Source organism: Lepidochelys kempii, chromosome 13 (assembly GCF_965140265.1).
Source record: "Lepidochelys kempii isolate rLepKem1 chromosome 13, rLepKem1.hap2, whole genome shotgun sequence".
Classification (NCBI taxonomy): Eukaryota; Metazoa; Chordata; order Testudines; family Cheloniidae; genus Lepidochelys; species Lepidochelys kempii.
This window is the reverse complement of record NC_133268.1, coordinates 24,664,616-24,683,347: the sequence shown is the minus strand read 5'-3', so window position 1 is coordinate 24,683,347 and position 18,732 is coordinate 24,664,616. Positions and strand designations below refer to the sequence as shown.

The 18,732-nt window shown below is 49.8% G+C and overlaps 1 protein-coding gene across 2 annotated transcripts in view; it reads left to right on the top strand.

Annotated features, from left to right (window-relative positions):
* Positions 1–18,395, top strand: part of MYBL2 (MYB proto-oncogene like 2) — a 39,904-nt gene extending 21,509 nt beyond the window's left edge. For both annotated transcript variants that reach the window (XM_073309806.1, XM_073309807.1), the window contains exons 8-14: positions 1,141–1,515; positions 5,798–5,937; positions 7,475–7,574; positions 8,809–8,922; positions 10,281–10,397; positions 12,299–12,454; positions 18,092–18,395. In XM_073309806.1, coding sequence (XP_073165907.1) covers positions 1,141–1,515; positions 5,798–5,937; positions 7,475–7,574; positions 8,809–8,922; positions 10,281–10,397; positions 12,299–12,454; positions 18,092–18,220 — 1,131 coding nt within the window. In that variant the 3' untranslated portion in view covers positions 18,221–18,395. The remainder of the gene's footprint in view (positions 1–1,140; positions 1,516–5,797; positions 5,938–7,474; positions 7,575–8,808; positions 8,923–10,280; positions 10,398–12,298; positions 12,455–18,091) is intronic.
* Positions 18,396–18,732: the final 337 nt, after the last annotated feature.

Below are 18,732 nucleotides of genomic sequence, written 5' to 3'. Positions count from 1 at the left end.
ACTTAAAAGTTTGGTTGACATAGCTGCCACCCCCTAACCAGTCTCGACTCAGCGTTGTCAACAGAAGAATGCCCCTGTTGGCGTAGCTACCGTTGTTCTGGGAGATGGTGTTCCTACACCGATGGGAAAACCCCTTCTGTCTGCATAGGCTGTGCCTATACCAGAGGGGGATGCAGAAGAGCCTTCAGGAAGGTGGGGCTAGGGCCAGCCTCCACGGGGGGCGGGGAGGGAGTGCCACCCAGCTCCACGGGGTGTGGGGGGCATGACGGGGGTTGGGGGCACGAGGTAAAAAGTTTGGGGACCACTGGTCTAGGCTACGGGGTTATACTGGTGTAGCTCTGGTGACATAGCTATGCCAGTATAGTCTCTCTAGTGTAGACGTACCCCTAGTCTCTAGTGCTGCTAAGTCTGTTACTGTCATGAACGCTAAATGCAGCCCCAAACTGAAGTCTGTTGTGGGGGATTCATTTTAATTAATTTTTGAGTTTCTTGGCCTTGCTGATCTTAAAATGTATTGCAGGATGCCACTGCCTTCAGAAGGGCCAATGTCTACAGGAGGAGCGCTTTACTAGTGTAGGAATACCAGCAAAGCGCTCCTCGTGTGAACGCAGCTGATATCGGTTTAGCTTATACCGCCCATGCTCCTGAGTGAAACAAGCTATCTGGGCAAAAAAACAGCTTTTCCAGTGTAACTGTGACTACACTGGCCCAGCTGTGTTGGTGAGGGATCACGTCTCCTCGTGCCCTGGCTGACAGAGCTCTGCCAGCAGAAGTTTGTAGTGTAGCCCTGGCCTTATGTAGCATGTAAATGAAATGTCCCTGCAGGCAACAGAGGGCGCAGTGCGGGCCCTGGGAACTACAAGGGTTAGATTCTCCATTCTCTTTGTGCAGTTGCATCGAGCAGTGCAAAGTGGATGTAAAATGCTGCCGTATTGATTTGCACTGGTGCAAAGGACTGCATAGTGTGTGGAAGACAGACTTGGGCCCCACGTCTTTTATAGACCAAATGTTCAGTCTTTGAGGGTCCTTGGAGCCTTTTGCTAGGCCCTGCCTTTGCACTGGTCTGTGAGGTTGTGTCCTGTGGCGGCTCAGGACGCTGCTCGTTCTTGGCCATTTCTAACCGTCTCTCTTGTCTGGTAGGACCCAGATGGGTGGTGTGACCTGACTCACTTTGACTTGCCTGAGGATCCAGCTGCTGGCGACAGCAGCAGCAACAGCCCGGTCAGGCAAGCCCCCAGCAAGCCCACAGCTCCTGTACCCCATGTGACGGAGTATCGCCTGGATGGCCACACCATTTCAGACCTGAGCAAAAGCAGCAAGGGCGAGCTGATCCCCATCTCCCCCCGCTCAGAGGTGAGCTCTGGCACACCGCCCTCGGTGCTCAAGAGGCAGAAGAAGAGGAAGATCTCCCTCTCGCCCGTCACGGAGAACACCAGCTATTCTTTCATAGACTCCTGTAACAGCATGACGCCCAAGAGCACCCCGGTGAAGACACTGCCCTTCTCCCCCTCCCAGGTATATAGCTAGATGGGAATCAGGCTGTCAGGATTTCTTCCCCGCTCTGAGATCTAGGGTTCAGATGTGGGGACCCGCATGAAAGACCCCCTAAGCTTGTTCTTACCAGCTTAGGTTAAAAACTTCCCCAAGGTACAAACTTTGCCTTGGCCTTAAACAGTATGCTGCCACCACCAAGCGTCTTACACAAAGACCAGGGAAAGAGCCCACTTGGAGACTTCTTTCCCCAAATATCCCCCCAAGCCCTACACCCCCTTACTGGGGAAGGCTTGATAAAAATCCTCACCAATTTGCATAGGTGAACACAGACCCAAATCCTTGGATCTTAAGAACAATGAAAAATCAATCAGGTTCTAAAAAAAAGAATTTTAATTAAAGAAAAGGTAAAGGAATCACCTCTGTAAAATCAGAATGGAAAATACTTTACAGGGTATTCAGATTCAAAACACAGAGGATCCCCCTCTGGGCAAAACCTTAAAGTTACAGAAAACAGTCCCTCTTAACACGGGGAAAATTCACATAAAACAAAAGATAAACTAATCCGCCTTGCCTGGCTTACCTATACTGGTTACAATATTGGAGACTTGGATTAGGATGTGTTGGAGAAGATGGATTTCTGTCTGGCCTCTCTCAGTCCCAAGAGAGAACAACCACGTAAACAAAGAGCACAAACAAACCCCCCACAAGATTTGAAAATATCTTGTCCCCTTATTGGTCCTTTGGGTCAGGTGCCAGCCAGGTTAGCTGAGCTAGTTAAACCCTTTACAAGTAACAGGATGTTGCCTCTGGCCAGGAGGGATTTTATAGCACTGTATACAGAAAGATGGTTACCCTTCCTTTAATATTTATGACACAGGCGAAGCTCATTCTGTTGCTGTCTGCTTGGGACACTGTGCATGAATTAGAGGGTCTGTGCTGGTACTTTATTTATTGGCCATAATGCAGTCGACACTGATCAGCTCTGTTTGCTTAATATTTATCATGCCACTTGCCTTGAAATGGGCACTGCCAGTTTGTAGGATGGTGGTGGAATTCTGTTCTCTGCTCATCGCAGTGGTATCTGAGCACCTTCCAGGAGTCCATTAGGTTACACGACTAGACATCTGGCACATGTTTGTTCTCTCATCCTCTCCCCAGGGGGAGAAGCGTGTGCAGAGGAGTGTCTTGCTTTGGTAGGCTGTGTGGTTTTTTTTAATCTAAATATATCTGTTGCTTTTTGTTAGAGAAGGTAAGGTCAAAGAAATGCCCACTGAGCGGGAAATGGAGAGGTTTGAGATGATCCTTAGTTTTGGGGGGAGTTCGTTCCACAGGCTCGGACCAGCCCCCAGAGGGTGTGGCCAGTCTCGCTGCAGTTTGTGTAGGGTACCTGTCTTTCCCCTGCTGAGCCACAGGACTGGCGTTCTCTGGCCGCTTGTGGTCATTAGACATGCCGTGGGAGATGGGGCACGTGAATAATGGGGCACACGTTCAGCTAAACCGAAGCCCAGCCTCCCTGTATGAGGTGGCTGCAGTTAGGTAGGTGGAGGCACACACATCCAGCTCTTCACCCACAGTTAAACTGCGGATGAGAATTGCCCCTCCCCGCCCCCGCTTAGAAGCTACTTGGCCTATTGCTGGCCAGCCGGCACCGCCCGCACAGCATCATTATGGTGTATGCAGTTTGTCTCCTCCCAATGGGGAGGGGGGGTACCCTGAGGGCAGAAGCCCTCGAAGAAGCTGCTTCTGTTCAGTCCATGTGCTTGTCACCCAGCCAGGTTTAGGAGCAAACGCTTTGGGCAGGTGTTGTAATCCAAGCCCTCTCCTCCTCACCAGCTGCTGCGGTAAGGAGAATGCTGTGTGCAGCAAGGACAAGTCCTAACTCAGGTTCTTACTCCAATGTTGGCCCTACTCTGACTCCTGCCCACACGCTTTCTCGAGTGTGGTCCCCTTTTACCCAGGCTAGCTGACCCTGAGTTCTGCCAGCACTCGTGCTGCTAACACAGCCGCTCAGCAGCGTGCACTCCAGTGCCTTCCCACAGTTCCCTGGGCTGTGTTACCTACTCCCTGCTTGTGAACCAGAGGTCACCTTCCAGTTCATACAGCCTGGTGTGGTGTCTGAACTGTACATTTGCTCGTGGCTTGCTGTACCTGCAACGCTTCCATATTTCTACTGCGTGTCCACAGCACTTGAACAGGAGAGACTGTGGCCAGGAGATCTTCCCAGCATGCTGCCAGCTGGCCAGAGGCTGACCCCTGCTCCTGGTGGACCTCTGCTGTGAGGCCAGCATGAGCCATGAGTTCAAGGCCAGGACCTGAAGTCTACACTTCTGTGATGCAAACCCCTGAGTTAGTTTTGCAGTGAAGACATTCCCTTAGGCTGTGAGTTCGTTGGGACAAGGACTGTTGCTTATGCTGTGTTCCTACAGGACTCAGTACAATTGTATTATTGTTTGTTATCATAACACTGAGGAGCCCCAGTCACAGAGCTGGGCCCCATGGTGCTAGGTGCTGTACGGACACTGAACAACAAGACAGTCCCTGCCCCACAGATCTTGCAGTCTACATATAAGACGAGAGACAACAGATGGAGACAGAGAGATGGGGGAGTACCAGGAAACAATGAGGCCAGGTCTGTACTACAAAATTAAGTTGACCTGACGTACATTGGCATCCAGCTGCTGCAGTAATTACATTGCTTGTGCGTGTCTACGCTTTGCTACCTGTGTCGGTGGTGCGTGTCCTGCCCAGGAGTGTCCGTTGTTCTGTCAGTGTGGGGCATTGTGGGATGGTTCCTGAAAGCCAGTAACAGTCAACATAAGGAACGCAGTGTCTACACCAACACTGCGTTGACCTAACTACATCGACCTTGACTTTGTGCCGCTTGTGGATGTGGAGTTCAGTGTAGCTGGGCAGTTACATCAGTGGGAGTGAAATTTGAGCGTAGACACTTCCATAGCTAGGTTGATGTAAGCTGCCTTGCGCTGACCTGATGCTGTAGAGTAGACTAGGCCTGAGACAGTGCTGGGCAGCGTGGCAGGCAGTGGTCTCAGCACACCAGCTGCCTAAGTATTGTCAGGTTGGGGTGTTTTGTTTTGTTGTTGTAGGTGTCACAGCAAAGGAGAGTTTTAAAGAGGAATGCAGGGGACAATTGGCCTTCAGGCACCACCACACCTTCCATGTTTAACCTCCCCATGCACACCTTGTGTGTGATCATGCCTCCCTCTGCTCTGTGACCAGCATAGAGGATAACAGCCAGTCACTCCTTTTAGCTTATGTGGATTTTGGTGCACAATGGCTCATGATCTCTCCCCTCTGATGGGTTCGGTCTCCTCCTCTCTGTATCGTACCTTGGCAGTGTTAGAGCCGGTAACCTCAGAGCCCTCCTGGGAGGTAGTTCGGTATCACCCATTTTCATGGGCACAGAGATCATGAGCTGCTGTCTCACAGTGAATCTGCAGCAAAGCTGGGACAGAAAGCTGATCTCCTGACTCCCGGGCTCTTCCTCCAACCGCAAGACCAGTCTCCTGCGATGAATGTAACAAAAATAACTCTTACCCCGAGTGGAGTAAGAGTGTGGGGGGCACCTGGAAGGCGTTTTCCTCGCTGGCCTTATCTTCCCAAGGAATAAAGGCAATCTCTTAATACGAATTATGAGCATGGGGTAAAAGCATCATGAAGAGGAGGCAGTGTGTGGTTTTAACATGAGTTAATAGGCTGAGTTAGACTATGGGGCAGCGCAGGCTTTACTTGACCTGCTAACTCATGTGAAAACTACAAACTGCTTTGTCTTCACTAGGACTTACCTTGTGATAACTCATGTTAGCCAACACTTGTTTTCCTGTGGTGAAGATACACCCACTGGAGCCTTGCTAAACACACACGTACAGCTTGAACGACATCAGTATAGTCAAAGCGATACATGCGTGGATGCAGCTGTATTGGTACGCTTATATTGGCATATCTATCCCCAGAAGCAAAGAGAAATAAGCTGCACTGGTAGGAGGCACTTTATACTGGTTATAACTACATCCATACTAGGTAAAAAAAAAAAAAATCACACCCTGAACTCACATAGTTATTCTGGTTCAAAAACTGTATGTGGATCAGGGCAAAGTCCGGATCTCCTGATCTGTGGAGGGAATATTGTTTGCCTTATTGGTAGCAAAAATACATGTAATCAGTCAGTGTGAGCGATCCTCTTTCAAGTTCAGTAAAACTAGCATAAGCTAATGGCCAGTGACAGCCTTGAATTTCCCAGGATGTGAAGTGTGTTCTCTGTTTGTTTCTTTCCCTCACTTGGCAGTTCTTAAACTTCTGGACCAAACAGGATACACTGGAGTTGGAGAACCCGTCCCTGACCTCCACTCCCGTGTGCAGTCAGAAGGTGATAGTGACCACCCCGCTGCACAGGGACAAGACCCCGCTGCATCAGAAAAACTCAGCGTAAGTCATAGCCCACTCTCCCAGCCTCATCCCAGCTTGCATCACACAGCAGGGAGGCTGAACTGTCTCCGGAGTGGTGTTCTGTAGCTGTGGCAGCCCCACGGGAAGGAAAGGGGGGATGCAAATAGTGGGCTTTATCTACTTTTCGAGTTCCACAAGTGTATTCTGTTTTTCTGGAGGGCTGCTGTATTGTAACATATTTTAATAGTGAATTGTGGGCCGAACCTTCTGGAACGAAGGTGTCCGACTATAAAGTGGGCTAGAGTATTTAAAGTGAGCAAGGCACATTTGTAGAGGCTGGATCTGGAAGGGGAAAGTCTCACCAATTAAGCAATGGGATCTGCTCATGGTGATGAAGTGCCTCTCTCCAAAGCAGTTTCTTCTGAATGCTGCTGGGTGGTCTCTTGCTCGCACTGACCAGAAGGGCATTCAGTTGGAATGGTGAGGTCGGAATCATTTCTATGGTTATATTCTGCCCTTCATCTTCAAAGGCAGGGAAATATTTCACACCTTCTCCAGAGCCACTAAGCTGTGGGGAAGGAACGCTGGTGGATTCGACTGAGTGCCCAGTCCTGGTGTTAGAATGCCTGGCAGAACCTGCTCTGTCTATGCGGGGTTGGAACTTTTGCTTCTGGGCACGTGTCTTACTGGGGAATGTTGCTGGACTATGGACCTGGCTGCTAACAGGACTTTCTGGACCCCTGTAACTCTTCTCCACTGTGTGTTGTCTACAGGTGTATCCCCTGCCTGACAGAGTTCGTGGAGCATGCTTTCCTCTTAAGCCTTGTCCACCCAAGGAAACTGATGTGCATAGTTGTTCCACAGTAACTCTCCCATATGGATACTCAATTCCAGATTAAAAGTCACTTTATCCCAGAATAATCACTTCACTCACAAAGCAGAGTAATTGTGCCACAATAAAATCACCTTTATTCCAGAAGAGCATCCACACGGGGCAGTTATTCCAGAATAGCTTAATTATGGCCAAATAGCTGTGCTGGTCAATTTCCCCCATGTAGACAGGGCCTTGCCTGCATTACATAGCCTTGTCTGAGCCAGAGCCTTTCCTGCAGCAACGTGCGCGTTGTTGTGTGCTCAAGACCAGATTGAGATGGGTGGGTGGGAGAGGGAAGGGCTGTGGGTGGGGATCTGTGTTTCACCCACCTTGGTGACTGAAGAGTGATTTGCCAGGTGATCTGGTGGAGATATAACTGAATAACGTCTGGCTCTGTCAGAGCCACTTGGGTGGTGCTGCCAGAAGGCATGTCTGCTATTCCACTGCTCTTTAGCCCCTGCAGCACACCCAGCCAGGGAGGTTCACGCCATCCTTGTTATTGTGATGTAAGACCCCAATTCCTGTGTCTGAAGTGTCAGGGTGTTTCTGGAATGCATGTGCTCTTGGAAGGCGAGGCAGTGCAGCCCTGGGGCTGGAGGGCCAGAGCGTGCTTCCTCTCTTGTGGGGGGAATGCTTGGGGGACACCTGCGTGCAGTGCTCTGCTCCTGACCTCCTTCTCTCTCTCTCTCTCTCTGCTGGCAGGTTTGTCACCCCAGATCAGAAATACGTAGCAGACAACACGCCCCACACACCCACGCCTTTTAAGAACGCCCTGGAAAAGTACGGCGCCATGAGGCCACTGGTGAGTATTTAACCAACATGCGTGCCCTGTCTAGCATTGTCCAGTGCTGCTAGCTGTGCTCCTGTAGCCCCCGATGACAAAAATCTCATCTTCACCCTTGAATATTCTGGCATGATCTGCCAGTGAAAAGGCCTTCGGATATGTGGTGCGAAAGGTCCCATCAGCCTATCTTTGTGCATTTCTGTTTTCATTGTTAACGTTACCAGTGTGCTTGGGTGTTGGCACATTCTTTGGCTGAGATGGGGGGCTATGGGGAACACTGTCCTAAAATGGTATGGTGAATATGCTCCCATAAGTGACCACTTGGACTGAGGTACTTTATAAATCCCCTAAAAAGAAAAGGAGGACTTGTGGCACCTTAGAGACTAACCAATTTATTTGAGCATAAGCTTTCGTGAACTACAGCTCACTTCATCGGATGCATTCATTGGAAAATACAGTGGGGAGATTTATGTACATAGAGAACATGAAACAATGGGTGTTACCATACACACTGTAACGAAAGTGATCACATAAGGTGAGCTATTACCAGCAGGAGAGCTGGGGGGGGGTCTAGGGGGGAAACCGTTTGTAGTGATAATCAAAGTGGGCCATTTCCCACTGAATGCATCCGATGAGGTGAGCTGTAGCTTACGAAAGCTTATGCTCAAATAAATTGGTTAGTCTCTAAGGTGCCACAAGTCCTCCTTTTCCTTTTGCGAATACAGACTAACACAGCTGCTACTCTGAAACCTGTAAATCCCTTGTGTTCATGCTGCAGCTTTTGGTTCCTTTGTGAGCCTAAAAAGAAACCGACCCAATGGGTTTTCTCTTCTGAGTTTAGCAGTTGTTTGGGACTCCCCATCGAGTGGAGACCTGGTGCTATTCCAAAATAACCAGCGATGCTGTGTAGACCAGCTGGGAAGTCAGGCTGTGGGTATGGCACCCCTTGCCTGCCGAACAATTATAGGAGATTCTTGATGCACTTGCTCTCCTGAAGCTTCTGCTGTAGGGTCCTGTATCCTCACTGCATCAAGGGCCTGTGCAGAGGCCAGGCTGGCTGAGCTCTCGTGTCATTCACACTAAGAAATGAACAACGGCCCTGCAGACTGAGTTGCAGTGGGGGGACGTCTCCACTGACTATATAATTGCAGCATTAGCACAGGTTCACCTGCACCGTAAATCCAGACATGTAACTGTAGCCTGCACTGTAAACCCTGTGCTATGTTCCTCCCCCATATGTCCTTCACCCCAGCCGCAGACCCCTCACCTGGAAGAAGACTTGAAGGAAGTGCTCCGGAGTGAAGCTGGCATCGAGTTGATCATAGAGGATGATGTGAAGCCAGACAAACAGAAAAGGAAACAAGGAGTGAGTGTCTCGTCTTACAGCTGCTGCCCCTGCTGTGATCCTGCCTGGTTCCTCGTGCAGGGTCAGGCCAGGGTAGTACTGGGTGGGAGAATCGGAGGAAAGCCCAGGTGCTACAGGGAAGTTGGTGATTTAGTTGCTGGCACCCTTCCCGCTAAGGGCCTGATTCTGCAGAGCACTTGAGCACATGCTTAACTTTTAGCACATGAACAGTCCTGCTGGAGTCAGTGGGCTACTCGCACGCTTAAAGTGCTTCTGGATTGTGGCCTAACCCATTCTGACCCAATGCCCCAGCATAATACTGGGCACGATGTGTTCTGGAGTTGTCATCTCTCAGCTCAGACTTAGAACGGGGGTTCTGAGCACTGGGGAAATAAAGATCCTCAGGCACTTCTCCCAGGGCTTGGAACATTAGCCCAGGCCTCCTGGGCAAATTCCGTCTTGGCTGCTCCTGTTCTGCTGGCCTTCCCTTCCCAGACCTGCCAGGATTTCTGTTTTTAAGTCGGTTGTTCTCCATGCTAGAAATCATACCAATAAAAGCTGTGGCAGAGCGGGTGCGTTCACTTGGGCTGTGATGGTCACAGTAGAGACCCAACCCGTTATTTACACTGTCTGTCAATGCCAGACGTGATTTGACTTTCTGCCACCCACACGGCACAGGTGCCCCAGCTTGCTCACAGCTAACAGCAAGCCCTACGTCTCCGGATGTGTACTCTGCATCTGGGACAATTGGTTTGACTGTTTAAAATACCCTCAGAAGAGAGATTTGTTCATTCAAACCATCCGCCTCCAGGCGGATGAGATGAGGCTGGTAGTGGGACATGGGGCCTTTTGCTTTTGGGTTTCTGTCCCAATGTGGCCCTAAAGGTGTTGCTGTAAAAGGGCTGGCCTGCATGAAACACGCTGGTGGGTCTCCGTGGACAGGCAGCCCCACCATGAGCTGTCCCACCATGAGCCACCCCACCCTTTTGGCAGAGAGGCCAAGCAGTGGATGGGACAAAGAGAAGGAGCTCCCCACTCAGCACTCTAGAGGTGGCCCCCCTGGAATAGGCCGGAGGCCCCACGGTTAGGTGGAGCTGGGGAGTTTCTCCCTGCTCTGTAAAGGCAGGTGTTCAGCCTCTAGGGGTTGTGAGTCTCTGGTCTCTTCCACCACAGTGACATTCACAGGAAATGTTTTAATGCCACTGAGCCTCCGTGGTCCCCAGCCCCTCAAGCCCAAACAGTTGTGTGATGGTGACCCTTCCCTCTCTCTACGGAACTAGAAAATGCTCACCGAGACCCACTTTCCCATTGCTATTGCTCTGTCTCCCCTGCAGGCTAGCGCTTACGGTTGCTTGCTTTGCTTCTCTTGTGTTTCCCAGCTGCACAGGAGTCCCATCAAGAAGGTCAGGAAGTCTCTCGCCTTGGACATTGTGGATGAGGATGTGAAGCTGACTGTGTCCGCCATGCCCAGGTCCATCTGCTTCAAAAGAGCACAGGTCAGGGATGCTCAGATGAGGGTGGGGAGGGAGGGCTGGACACAGATGCTGTGAGACATGTGCTTGCATGATAAGACGTGTCTGTGTGAATGTAGAGGAAAACTTAAGGCTGGCTATGAGTTGGATTTCCCTGCAGACATCTCTGAAACACAGGAACAATCAGAAATGTCCGAGGATGGCTATGAAATCTGATTAACTATACTGGATTAACTGGGGCTTTAGGTGTGCCAGTGAAACAAATATTTAATGAGATAAATGTGACGATAAGAGGGAAGGACCTGCTTGGAAAACTGCCTCTCCTTTCCTCTTTTCTCCACCCAAATGGATGGTGCAACTTAAACCTGGCTGTCCACTTCCTGCCTCTATGCTAGGTCATGCACATGGTGCTGAATGTAATGGAGGAGGGGTGGCCTTAACTTAATGTTTTATGCATTGTGCTTTCCGATCCCATTGTAAACCTCTCCTCTCTGAAGAACTGAATATCTGGAACACTAAATGCAGCACACAACGAAACGTACCGAAATGAGCCCATTCTGTGTTGGTTATTCACAGGATCAGATATAAAATAACTGGAGCATTTTGGTGAGAGCTCCTGTCAGACGTGTGGCTCTTTAGTGTATTTTATTAGACTTATAAAGTTCTTATTCATTTTGGTGTTCTTGTGCCCCATTAAGTTTGATGCAATGATCAACGTTTGATTATGGAGCTTGTTAAAGGGAAATAGATTTGCCAAGATACAGATTTATGTCCACATTCAGCCCCTGGTGTAACGCCATGAACTTCAGTGGAGTTGCAGCAAGGATGAATTTGGCCCATGTATTTTAAAAACACAACAGTATAGTGCACACAGCGAACAAGCTGCGGACTGTTATAAGAGGGAGAATGATAAATGGAACTCATGCTGTTAATGCTATTCTCACTGCGCTTGGCTTGAACAGTGAAAGTAGATTAGCCGGTTTCATTTTCTGGCTCCCATGTGCTAGCCCAGTACTGGTATGTTTGGATGGCACAAAGAGCAGGGGAGTTTCTAAATCTATGCACAGACTTTAACTGAATTTGTTAAGTGCACCTAATGGAAAGATTTCTGCTCGCTAGGCCTTAGGGTCTGTCTGTGCTACATCTGGGAACTGGCCTCCCAGCCTCGGGCCACAGCCTTGCAGTAGGGGGGCTCACCGCAAGCGCATTAAAAATAGTTGTGGCTTGAGCTGGCGCTCAGATTCTGAAGCCTGGGACAGGGAGGCTTTAGAGCCCAAACCACAATGTCAAAGTCCTGTCTACACAGATGTTTTTAGCATGCCAGCCAAGCCCCACTGCCCAAGTCTATGGAGCTGGGCTGCTCTCTCCCAGGTGCAATATCGGCATACTCTTGTACAGAGACAAGGTGGACAAGGGAATTTCTTTTAATGCAACATTCCCGATCCAAAAGGCTATTGTGGGGGCGGGGGGGGTTCTCGAGAGCGGCGGCTGCTGGCCAGGCGCCCAGCTCTGAAAGAAGCGCCACGACCAGTAGCAGCGCAGAAGTAGGGGTGGCATGGTGTGGGGGTGGAGGCGTCGTCACAACCTGAAATATTTTCAAAAGGGGTCTCAGCAAAAAAAGTTTGAGAACCCCTGTTTTAATAGACCAACTTCTGCTGGTGGAAGGGACAAGCTTTCAAGCTGCATAGAGCTCTGCGTCAGGTCCGGAAAAAGTAACCCAGACATGAAGTAATCGCTTGGTGACACTCTGATTACTTCCCTGCATGTAGAACCTTGCTAGCATCCTAACGTGCTGTTTCTCATGCAGTTTAAATGCATGGACAGGAGAATACAGGAACACAAGTTAATGGATCTAGTTAAGTGGCATTTTCCAGTGTAAGGGAGCAAATTAACTTGGTGCGTATGTTTTTTTTTTTTTCCTGCAGCCTGTGAGTTTCCTCTCGAGGTCTCTAAACCTTTCCTCCTCAAGCAGCAAGGACGACAGCGGTTTGCTCAATAGGGGGTTTGTGCAGGTGCACGTGAAGACCGAGAAGACTTCATCCTCCAGGAAGATCCCAAGCCAATTCAGACCACCCACTCCGGTAAATACCAGCACTGCCATCCACCCAAAAGGCTTGGAGGTTGCAGAAACCCTGTCCCTCCTGTACTGGTGAAAGGGAGATGATAGCTTGAGTCAGGAGAGAGCACTGTCCCTGGAGAGCCACACAACAGCTCAAAATGCTAGTGCCACTCACCACCCAGGCTTTGTATGCTGAGCTTTGCCTTGGTCACTGTCTCTGTGCTACAATTAAAAAACCCGCAGCAATGAATCTCCGAGCCTGGGTCACTGACTCAGGCTCACAGGGGTCAAGCTGCGGGGCTATAAAACTTCAGTGTAGACAACCTTGGCCAGCCATGGCCATGTTGTGCAGTCTAGGCATACCCTTTCTTCCCCTGGGAGGGTAGGGGATAGGAACAGAGACCCCACCTGGCCTGTGGGAGGAAAGTTAGATTGCATTGCTGTGCAGTGCCATCTGCTGGGACTTGGAGCTGAAGGGAGCACTATTCTTCCCTCTAAACCAAGATACTCTCTACCTCCTTGTTACCATATTCAAATTCAGCCACTCAGAGCAGTCATTCCCAGAATCACTTGCTCTGGATCTCAGGGCTGGGAAGGGGAGTTCACAAGAGTCAAAACTGAAACAAAATGTTTGGATTGACCTGAAACAAGCAAAAATCCAGAATTTCATTTCCTGAAATCTTTGGAAGTTTGGCTTTTCGCCCCAAGTCAGGATTTATTGGGGTGGTTGTTTTTTTTCAAAATCTCTAAAGTTGTTATGGGTTGGAAAATCTGTTTTCCAACCAGCTCTATTCATGATCCGGTTCTGGCCTTTGAAGACCGACATAGGGAGTACAAACTGGCTAATCAGCCCCTTACTTATGCTGGTGGTCCCCTTGGGGCTTCCAGGCTGGGGACCCTGCAGGTCTGCGCCAGAGGAGAATTGCAGCAGTAGAAGGTTATTACATAATGATGGAGTAAAACAAGGCTGTTGGGAAGATGCAAGTTTGGTCACACTCCCTTGAAAGTCTCTAGGCCCTGGCTTTCATGCACTGACCGGCTGCCCTGGCTAGTGGGGCATGGGGATGTTTGATGGTAGGTGGGGATGTGTGTAGCTGGGAGATGTGGTGCTAAGGGGGATCAAGGAAAGGAAGGGGTAAAAAAGTCCTAGGAAACCAACGTACTGCAAAGTACACATCAAAACGCTATCAGCTCAGCATCTCTCACCATCAGGCCCAGGGCATCTCAGCCTTGCACCAAAAATCAATGGATACTACTTAAAGAATTCAGCCAAAGTACCTTGCCTGGGGCAGCAAGGGGGATGCTGTGCTATAGTGGGTTAGATGTGGGCATTAGCAATCTGGAATCCTGCAATCTGCTCCTGCTCCTGCCACTGATTTTGTGGGCAATTCGCTTCCCCCTGCACTCCCACTTCCATGGAGGTTTTTGTTCTGTTTTCCAAGACACAGCCATATCCTGCTTTTGAAGTGCAAAACTCAGTGCTCTCCTAACCCTGGAGCTGCTACTGACACCTCTGCAGGAACTGGATTTTCCTGTATCTGTGGCCCAGATATTTCTCTCCAGTTTGAGACTCAGGATAGACGGAGGCAAATGGCTTAGTGAGTTTCAGAAACTGATTAGGCCCATAGCCATGGGAGATGCACTTCACATCACGTAGCAAGAGCTCTTGATTTGTGTGCTAAACTGAACACTGGCTGGGAAAGGTAACTTCCCTACCACCGGCTGGTCTTGCACAGCAAGGTACACTCTAGAGAGTTCCCACCTTCCTGCAAACAGCCATTGGCCTCTGTCAGAGCCAAGATATCAGATTAGATGGACCATCCATCTATTGCAGTGTGGAGGTTCATTTGTTGGGAACATTGTGGGCTGTTCTAACTGCAGGCTTAAATGTCAGCCCTCTAGTGATCTCTAAAAGATACTTGGTTTCATTCAGAGCGATCTGTGAGTGTACGGGGAATAGCAGGAGATGCTTTAGCAACTGGGCTGCTCGTGAGTGAGAGTCTCACACCAGAAAACTTTCGGAGGGAACTCTATGCATGGAACTGGCTGCATGGCAGTACTGTGATAACAGCGCTGCAGCAGTTAGCATAGCCTGCCCTGTCCCCTCACCTCCCGCCTGCACGTGGCTTGGGAGGCAAGCCCTGAGGGAAGAGTCCTGGGTTCTGTTCTCTCTTCAGGAAGTTTTAAGCTTACATTGTTTCCATAGCACCAGCAGCATGATAGGGGCTTTCCAAATGGGTATTTGTAGGGCCTACCAAATTCACTGTCCATTTTGGTCAATTTCACGGTCATAAGATTTAAAAAATCGTAAATTTCATGATTTCAGCTGTTTAAATCTGAAATTTCAGGGTGATGTAATTGTAGGGGTCCTGACACAAAAAGGAGTTGTTGGGGGGGGGGGGGGGGCCCGCAAGGTTACTGTAGGAGAGTTTGCAGTACAGCTACTCTCACTTCTGCACGGCTGCTGGTGGCGGCGCTGCCTTCAGAGCTGGGCGGCTGGAGAGCGGTGGCTGCGGGCTGGGAGCCCAGCTCTGAAGGCAGAGCCGCCGGCAGCAGCAGGGCGGAAGTAAGGGTGGCCTGGTATGGGATTGCTCACTTACATCTGCGCTGCTGCTGGCGGGGCGCTGCCTTCAGAGCTGGGCGCCCAGCCAACAGCCGCCGCTTTCCGGCCGCCCAGCTCTGAAGGCAGCGCAGAAGTATGGGTGTCAATACCGTGACCCCCCGCAAAATAACCTTGTGACCCCCCCCAGCAACTCCCTTTTGGGTCAGGACCCCCAATTTGAGAAATGCAGGTCTCCCCCATGAAATCTGTATAGTATAGGGTAAAGGTACACATGAGACCAAATTTCAGAGGGGGAGACCAGATTTCACAGTCCGTGACGTGTTTTTCCTGGCCATGAATTTGGTAGGACCCTAGGTATTAGCTAACTATTCCAGGGTGGGGGAGGGAGAGGAGCTGAGCCATGTGCTGGCATGGGTGGGCTGAGCTGTGCAGTAGGTTGTGGGGCCAAGGGGATGACGCTTGTGCTTTGTGGGAGGTGGAAACAGTCCCAGTTGAGGGGAAGTAGCCGAGTGGGAATTGTTCCTGTGCTCGGCTGGTGGTGGAGGCAAGCTGGCAGCCAGCCAGACTCTTGCTGCTTAGACAGTCTAAGTTGTTCGCTGTTTCAATGCTTCATTTTCTCTTTATGAAACTTTATTTGAAAATAAACGTAGGCACAAAATGTCTGCTCTTCATCGGTGACGCCCACCTGGACGATGCTAGGCAAGCAGGTACCCCAGTGTAGTGTGACCGAGGTGCAGGAATTCAGGGTGAAATTCCTCTGTCTGATCTCTGCTACAGATCACTTTATGATGCTCTGCACCACATTTCCAAGGGGGCACTGGAATCTTGCCCCAGCTCTTTAGCAAGAGAGAGAAGCAGAGGTCTCGCCTATGCCAGCAATTTACTTAATTTTACCACAATTGCACTCCAACCTCTGCAGGCTCACCAGTGGTAGCAACAGCAGACCTCCATTATTTGTGTTCCTGTGGCACCCAGGAGCCTCCGTTCTGGACCCAGGCCCCCACTGTGCCAGGCGCTGTACGGACACAGAACTAAAAGAGGATCCCTGCCCCAAAGGTCTTCTAGTCGAAGTGTCATCTAGACCTGTTCTGAGCAGGGCTTAACTCAGTGACTTAAGATGCATGAAGGCTCCCGCAGTTGGAGGTGCAATGGTGGGAAGCTGCTAGCATAGGCACAGCCAGAGTGACCGAATACATTCCCAGGTTGCAGAGGCGACTGGGCTCTTGTCTAGCTAACCGTGAGCAAGGGGTAATTTAAAGACCTTTGCTTGCTCCCCTTTCCCTTTTCTGCCAGTGCTTAGCCAGCTTTGGAGGGACTGTTAATGGCTACACATTTGGCTGACATCAGTTCTAAACAATTTACCCCTTTTTGGAGGGTGTCCGTTCGATGGCATCTCTCTGAAGAGTGCTTACTTCTATCCCTGGACATGTTTCATTAGACAACCTGGCAAACCTTTACCAGCCCCTGCTTGGCATTATCTAGCAACGGGAGCCAGGGCTTCTGGGTTCAGGTCATGATTCTGCCACTGTCGGTCTTGGGGCAAGTGACTGAACCTCTCCCGTCTGTACAATGGTGTTTAAGGTGCTTTGAGATCCGCTGAAAGCTCCCAGAAGCACAAGTACAAGTGATTAACTTCTCAACCCTGCTTCTTACCTCTGACTCTTTGTCTCCAGCTAGATGTCAGCCAGAAGGGATAACTTTCTTCTCAGATGTTTGTAGTTGGATTAGATCTGTCTGTTGTAAAAGCTTTATCTTGTGATGAATGAACACTCCTTAATCGCAGCAAAGCAACCCCCCCCACCCAATAAACCCCCATTTGCAGTTAATTTGTCCGTTTTATAAACCACTTCTCCCAGTGTGGCGTGGGAGCGCATTGCTCTCGCCACTGACAGAGCTGCATAAATAACTTCTGGCTAAAGCTTTGAAGGTGCAGAAAGGAATAAAATGTCTTGAAAGCATGGGAGGGCTGGAGGGAGGAGTGAGCCCCTGCGATCCTGAACTAGATCAAGATTGTGTGTGTATTGTGAAATCCCGTCTGTAGAATCCCAAAGAGAAAGATGACATCTGCAGTTTTGGGCTCTTCGGGGTTACTTTAGTGCTCTCCTTGGAGTCGCTAGCAGTAAGAGATAATTTGATTAGGAAATTAAGTAAAATGGCTTGCGGGAACTAAATTAGCCCCACATAAATGCACCGACAGCTGAGCCGCAGCTGTTGGTGCTGCAGTGGCTGCTTTGCTCTTAACAAATGCAGTCCTCATGGGGCCTGATTCTCTGTTGGTTTTTCCAGTGCAAAGGGGCTGTGAAGCTTATGGCTCAGCTACCAGGGAATTCCTGTGGTCTAGAAGGGAAGTCCCTGTGTGGCACAGAGCAAACATATTAGCTTCATGCCACTCACTGGCAGACATCTGTGTAAGGGGCACAACTGACATCTCTGCACTCTGCCTGTTTCTGGATGTTGCAACAGCCCCCTGAGGCTATAGGCAGCTGAACCCAAGTTAGGGCAGCCCTCCGACTCCTCTAACATGTGCTGCAGCCTTTGGATGGCCCAAGAGTAGGGGATGTGCGAAGGTGATGTGAAGCCCCATTCCCCTTCTCCTCTTTGGGTCCTGCGCTGAGCAAAGTTCAAGCTCCCTGGAGAATCGACCCCTGGTGTACTTGGGCGATGCAAGTGGCACGACTTCCCTATCCTCTAATCTTTTACTGAGGGCTATTGGGCTGTGCCTGGGACTGGAACACAGGTATCGCTGCGTTCTGATCTCCACTGTGCTCCCAACTTGCTCTGTGATCTGGGGCCAGTCACTGAACCTGGCTCCTTCCGAGGCGCAGAGCAGCACTGCTCCCATGGGAGCTCAGCTCCTCGGACCCTTTGGAATCAGGCTGCTGACTATTATGTCTGCTCCCTCTCAATCAAGTGGGGATTATAATATTGATTCCTTTACCCCTGGGGGGTTGTAAGGCTAAGTCAGTTAGCTTTGGGTGGCATGCTTTGAAGGGCTGGGTTCTTGTTCAGAGGTATTTACAGGTATCCATAGCCATCCAAATCTTAATCTATAAGCATATTTTAAAATCTCTCTCTCTTCTCCCCCATTTGCGCTAGATGTCCAGTGCATGGAAAGTAGTGGCTTGCGGTGGAACCCGAGACCAGCTCTTCATGCAAGAGAAAGCTCGCCAGATCTTAGGCACATTAAAACAGAGCCACACGTCAAGGACATTGATCTTATCATGAAGGATTGTTGGTTTTTCTCTGCTTTATGTTTTTGTTTGTTTGTTTTTAAGTAGAGGGGGAAAAGAACACGCAGAAGAATTCTCTTTGGCAAAGACACTGTTTATTTTTCCTTCTCTGAATTCTGTTCCCTGGTAGATCCCTATTTTAATAAATTGTGCTAAATACTGGATGATAAGTGGGATGTAAGTTTTGGAATTGTTTGTGGAAAACTTTAATCTGGGGGTGGGAGGGCTAGGAAAATAGCCTGTCCTCCCCCCCTCCCCCCCAAGAAAGATACCCCCTCCTCTTCTTCTTCTCCGGAGGTAGAAATAAGCCACCCACACACCACCCCTTTCTGCCATGCCTATGAAATGGACATGAGGCATTTACCTAACCTAGGTGGAGATGTTGCTGTGCAGAAAACAGACTGAGTTAGATTCTGCTCTGGCTTCTTGGGAGCAATGTGTAAGGTCCTTGCACATTTCACCTTGCACCTCCTGGCTTTCCTTGGATGAGAGTGTTCTCCATCATCA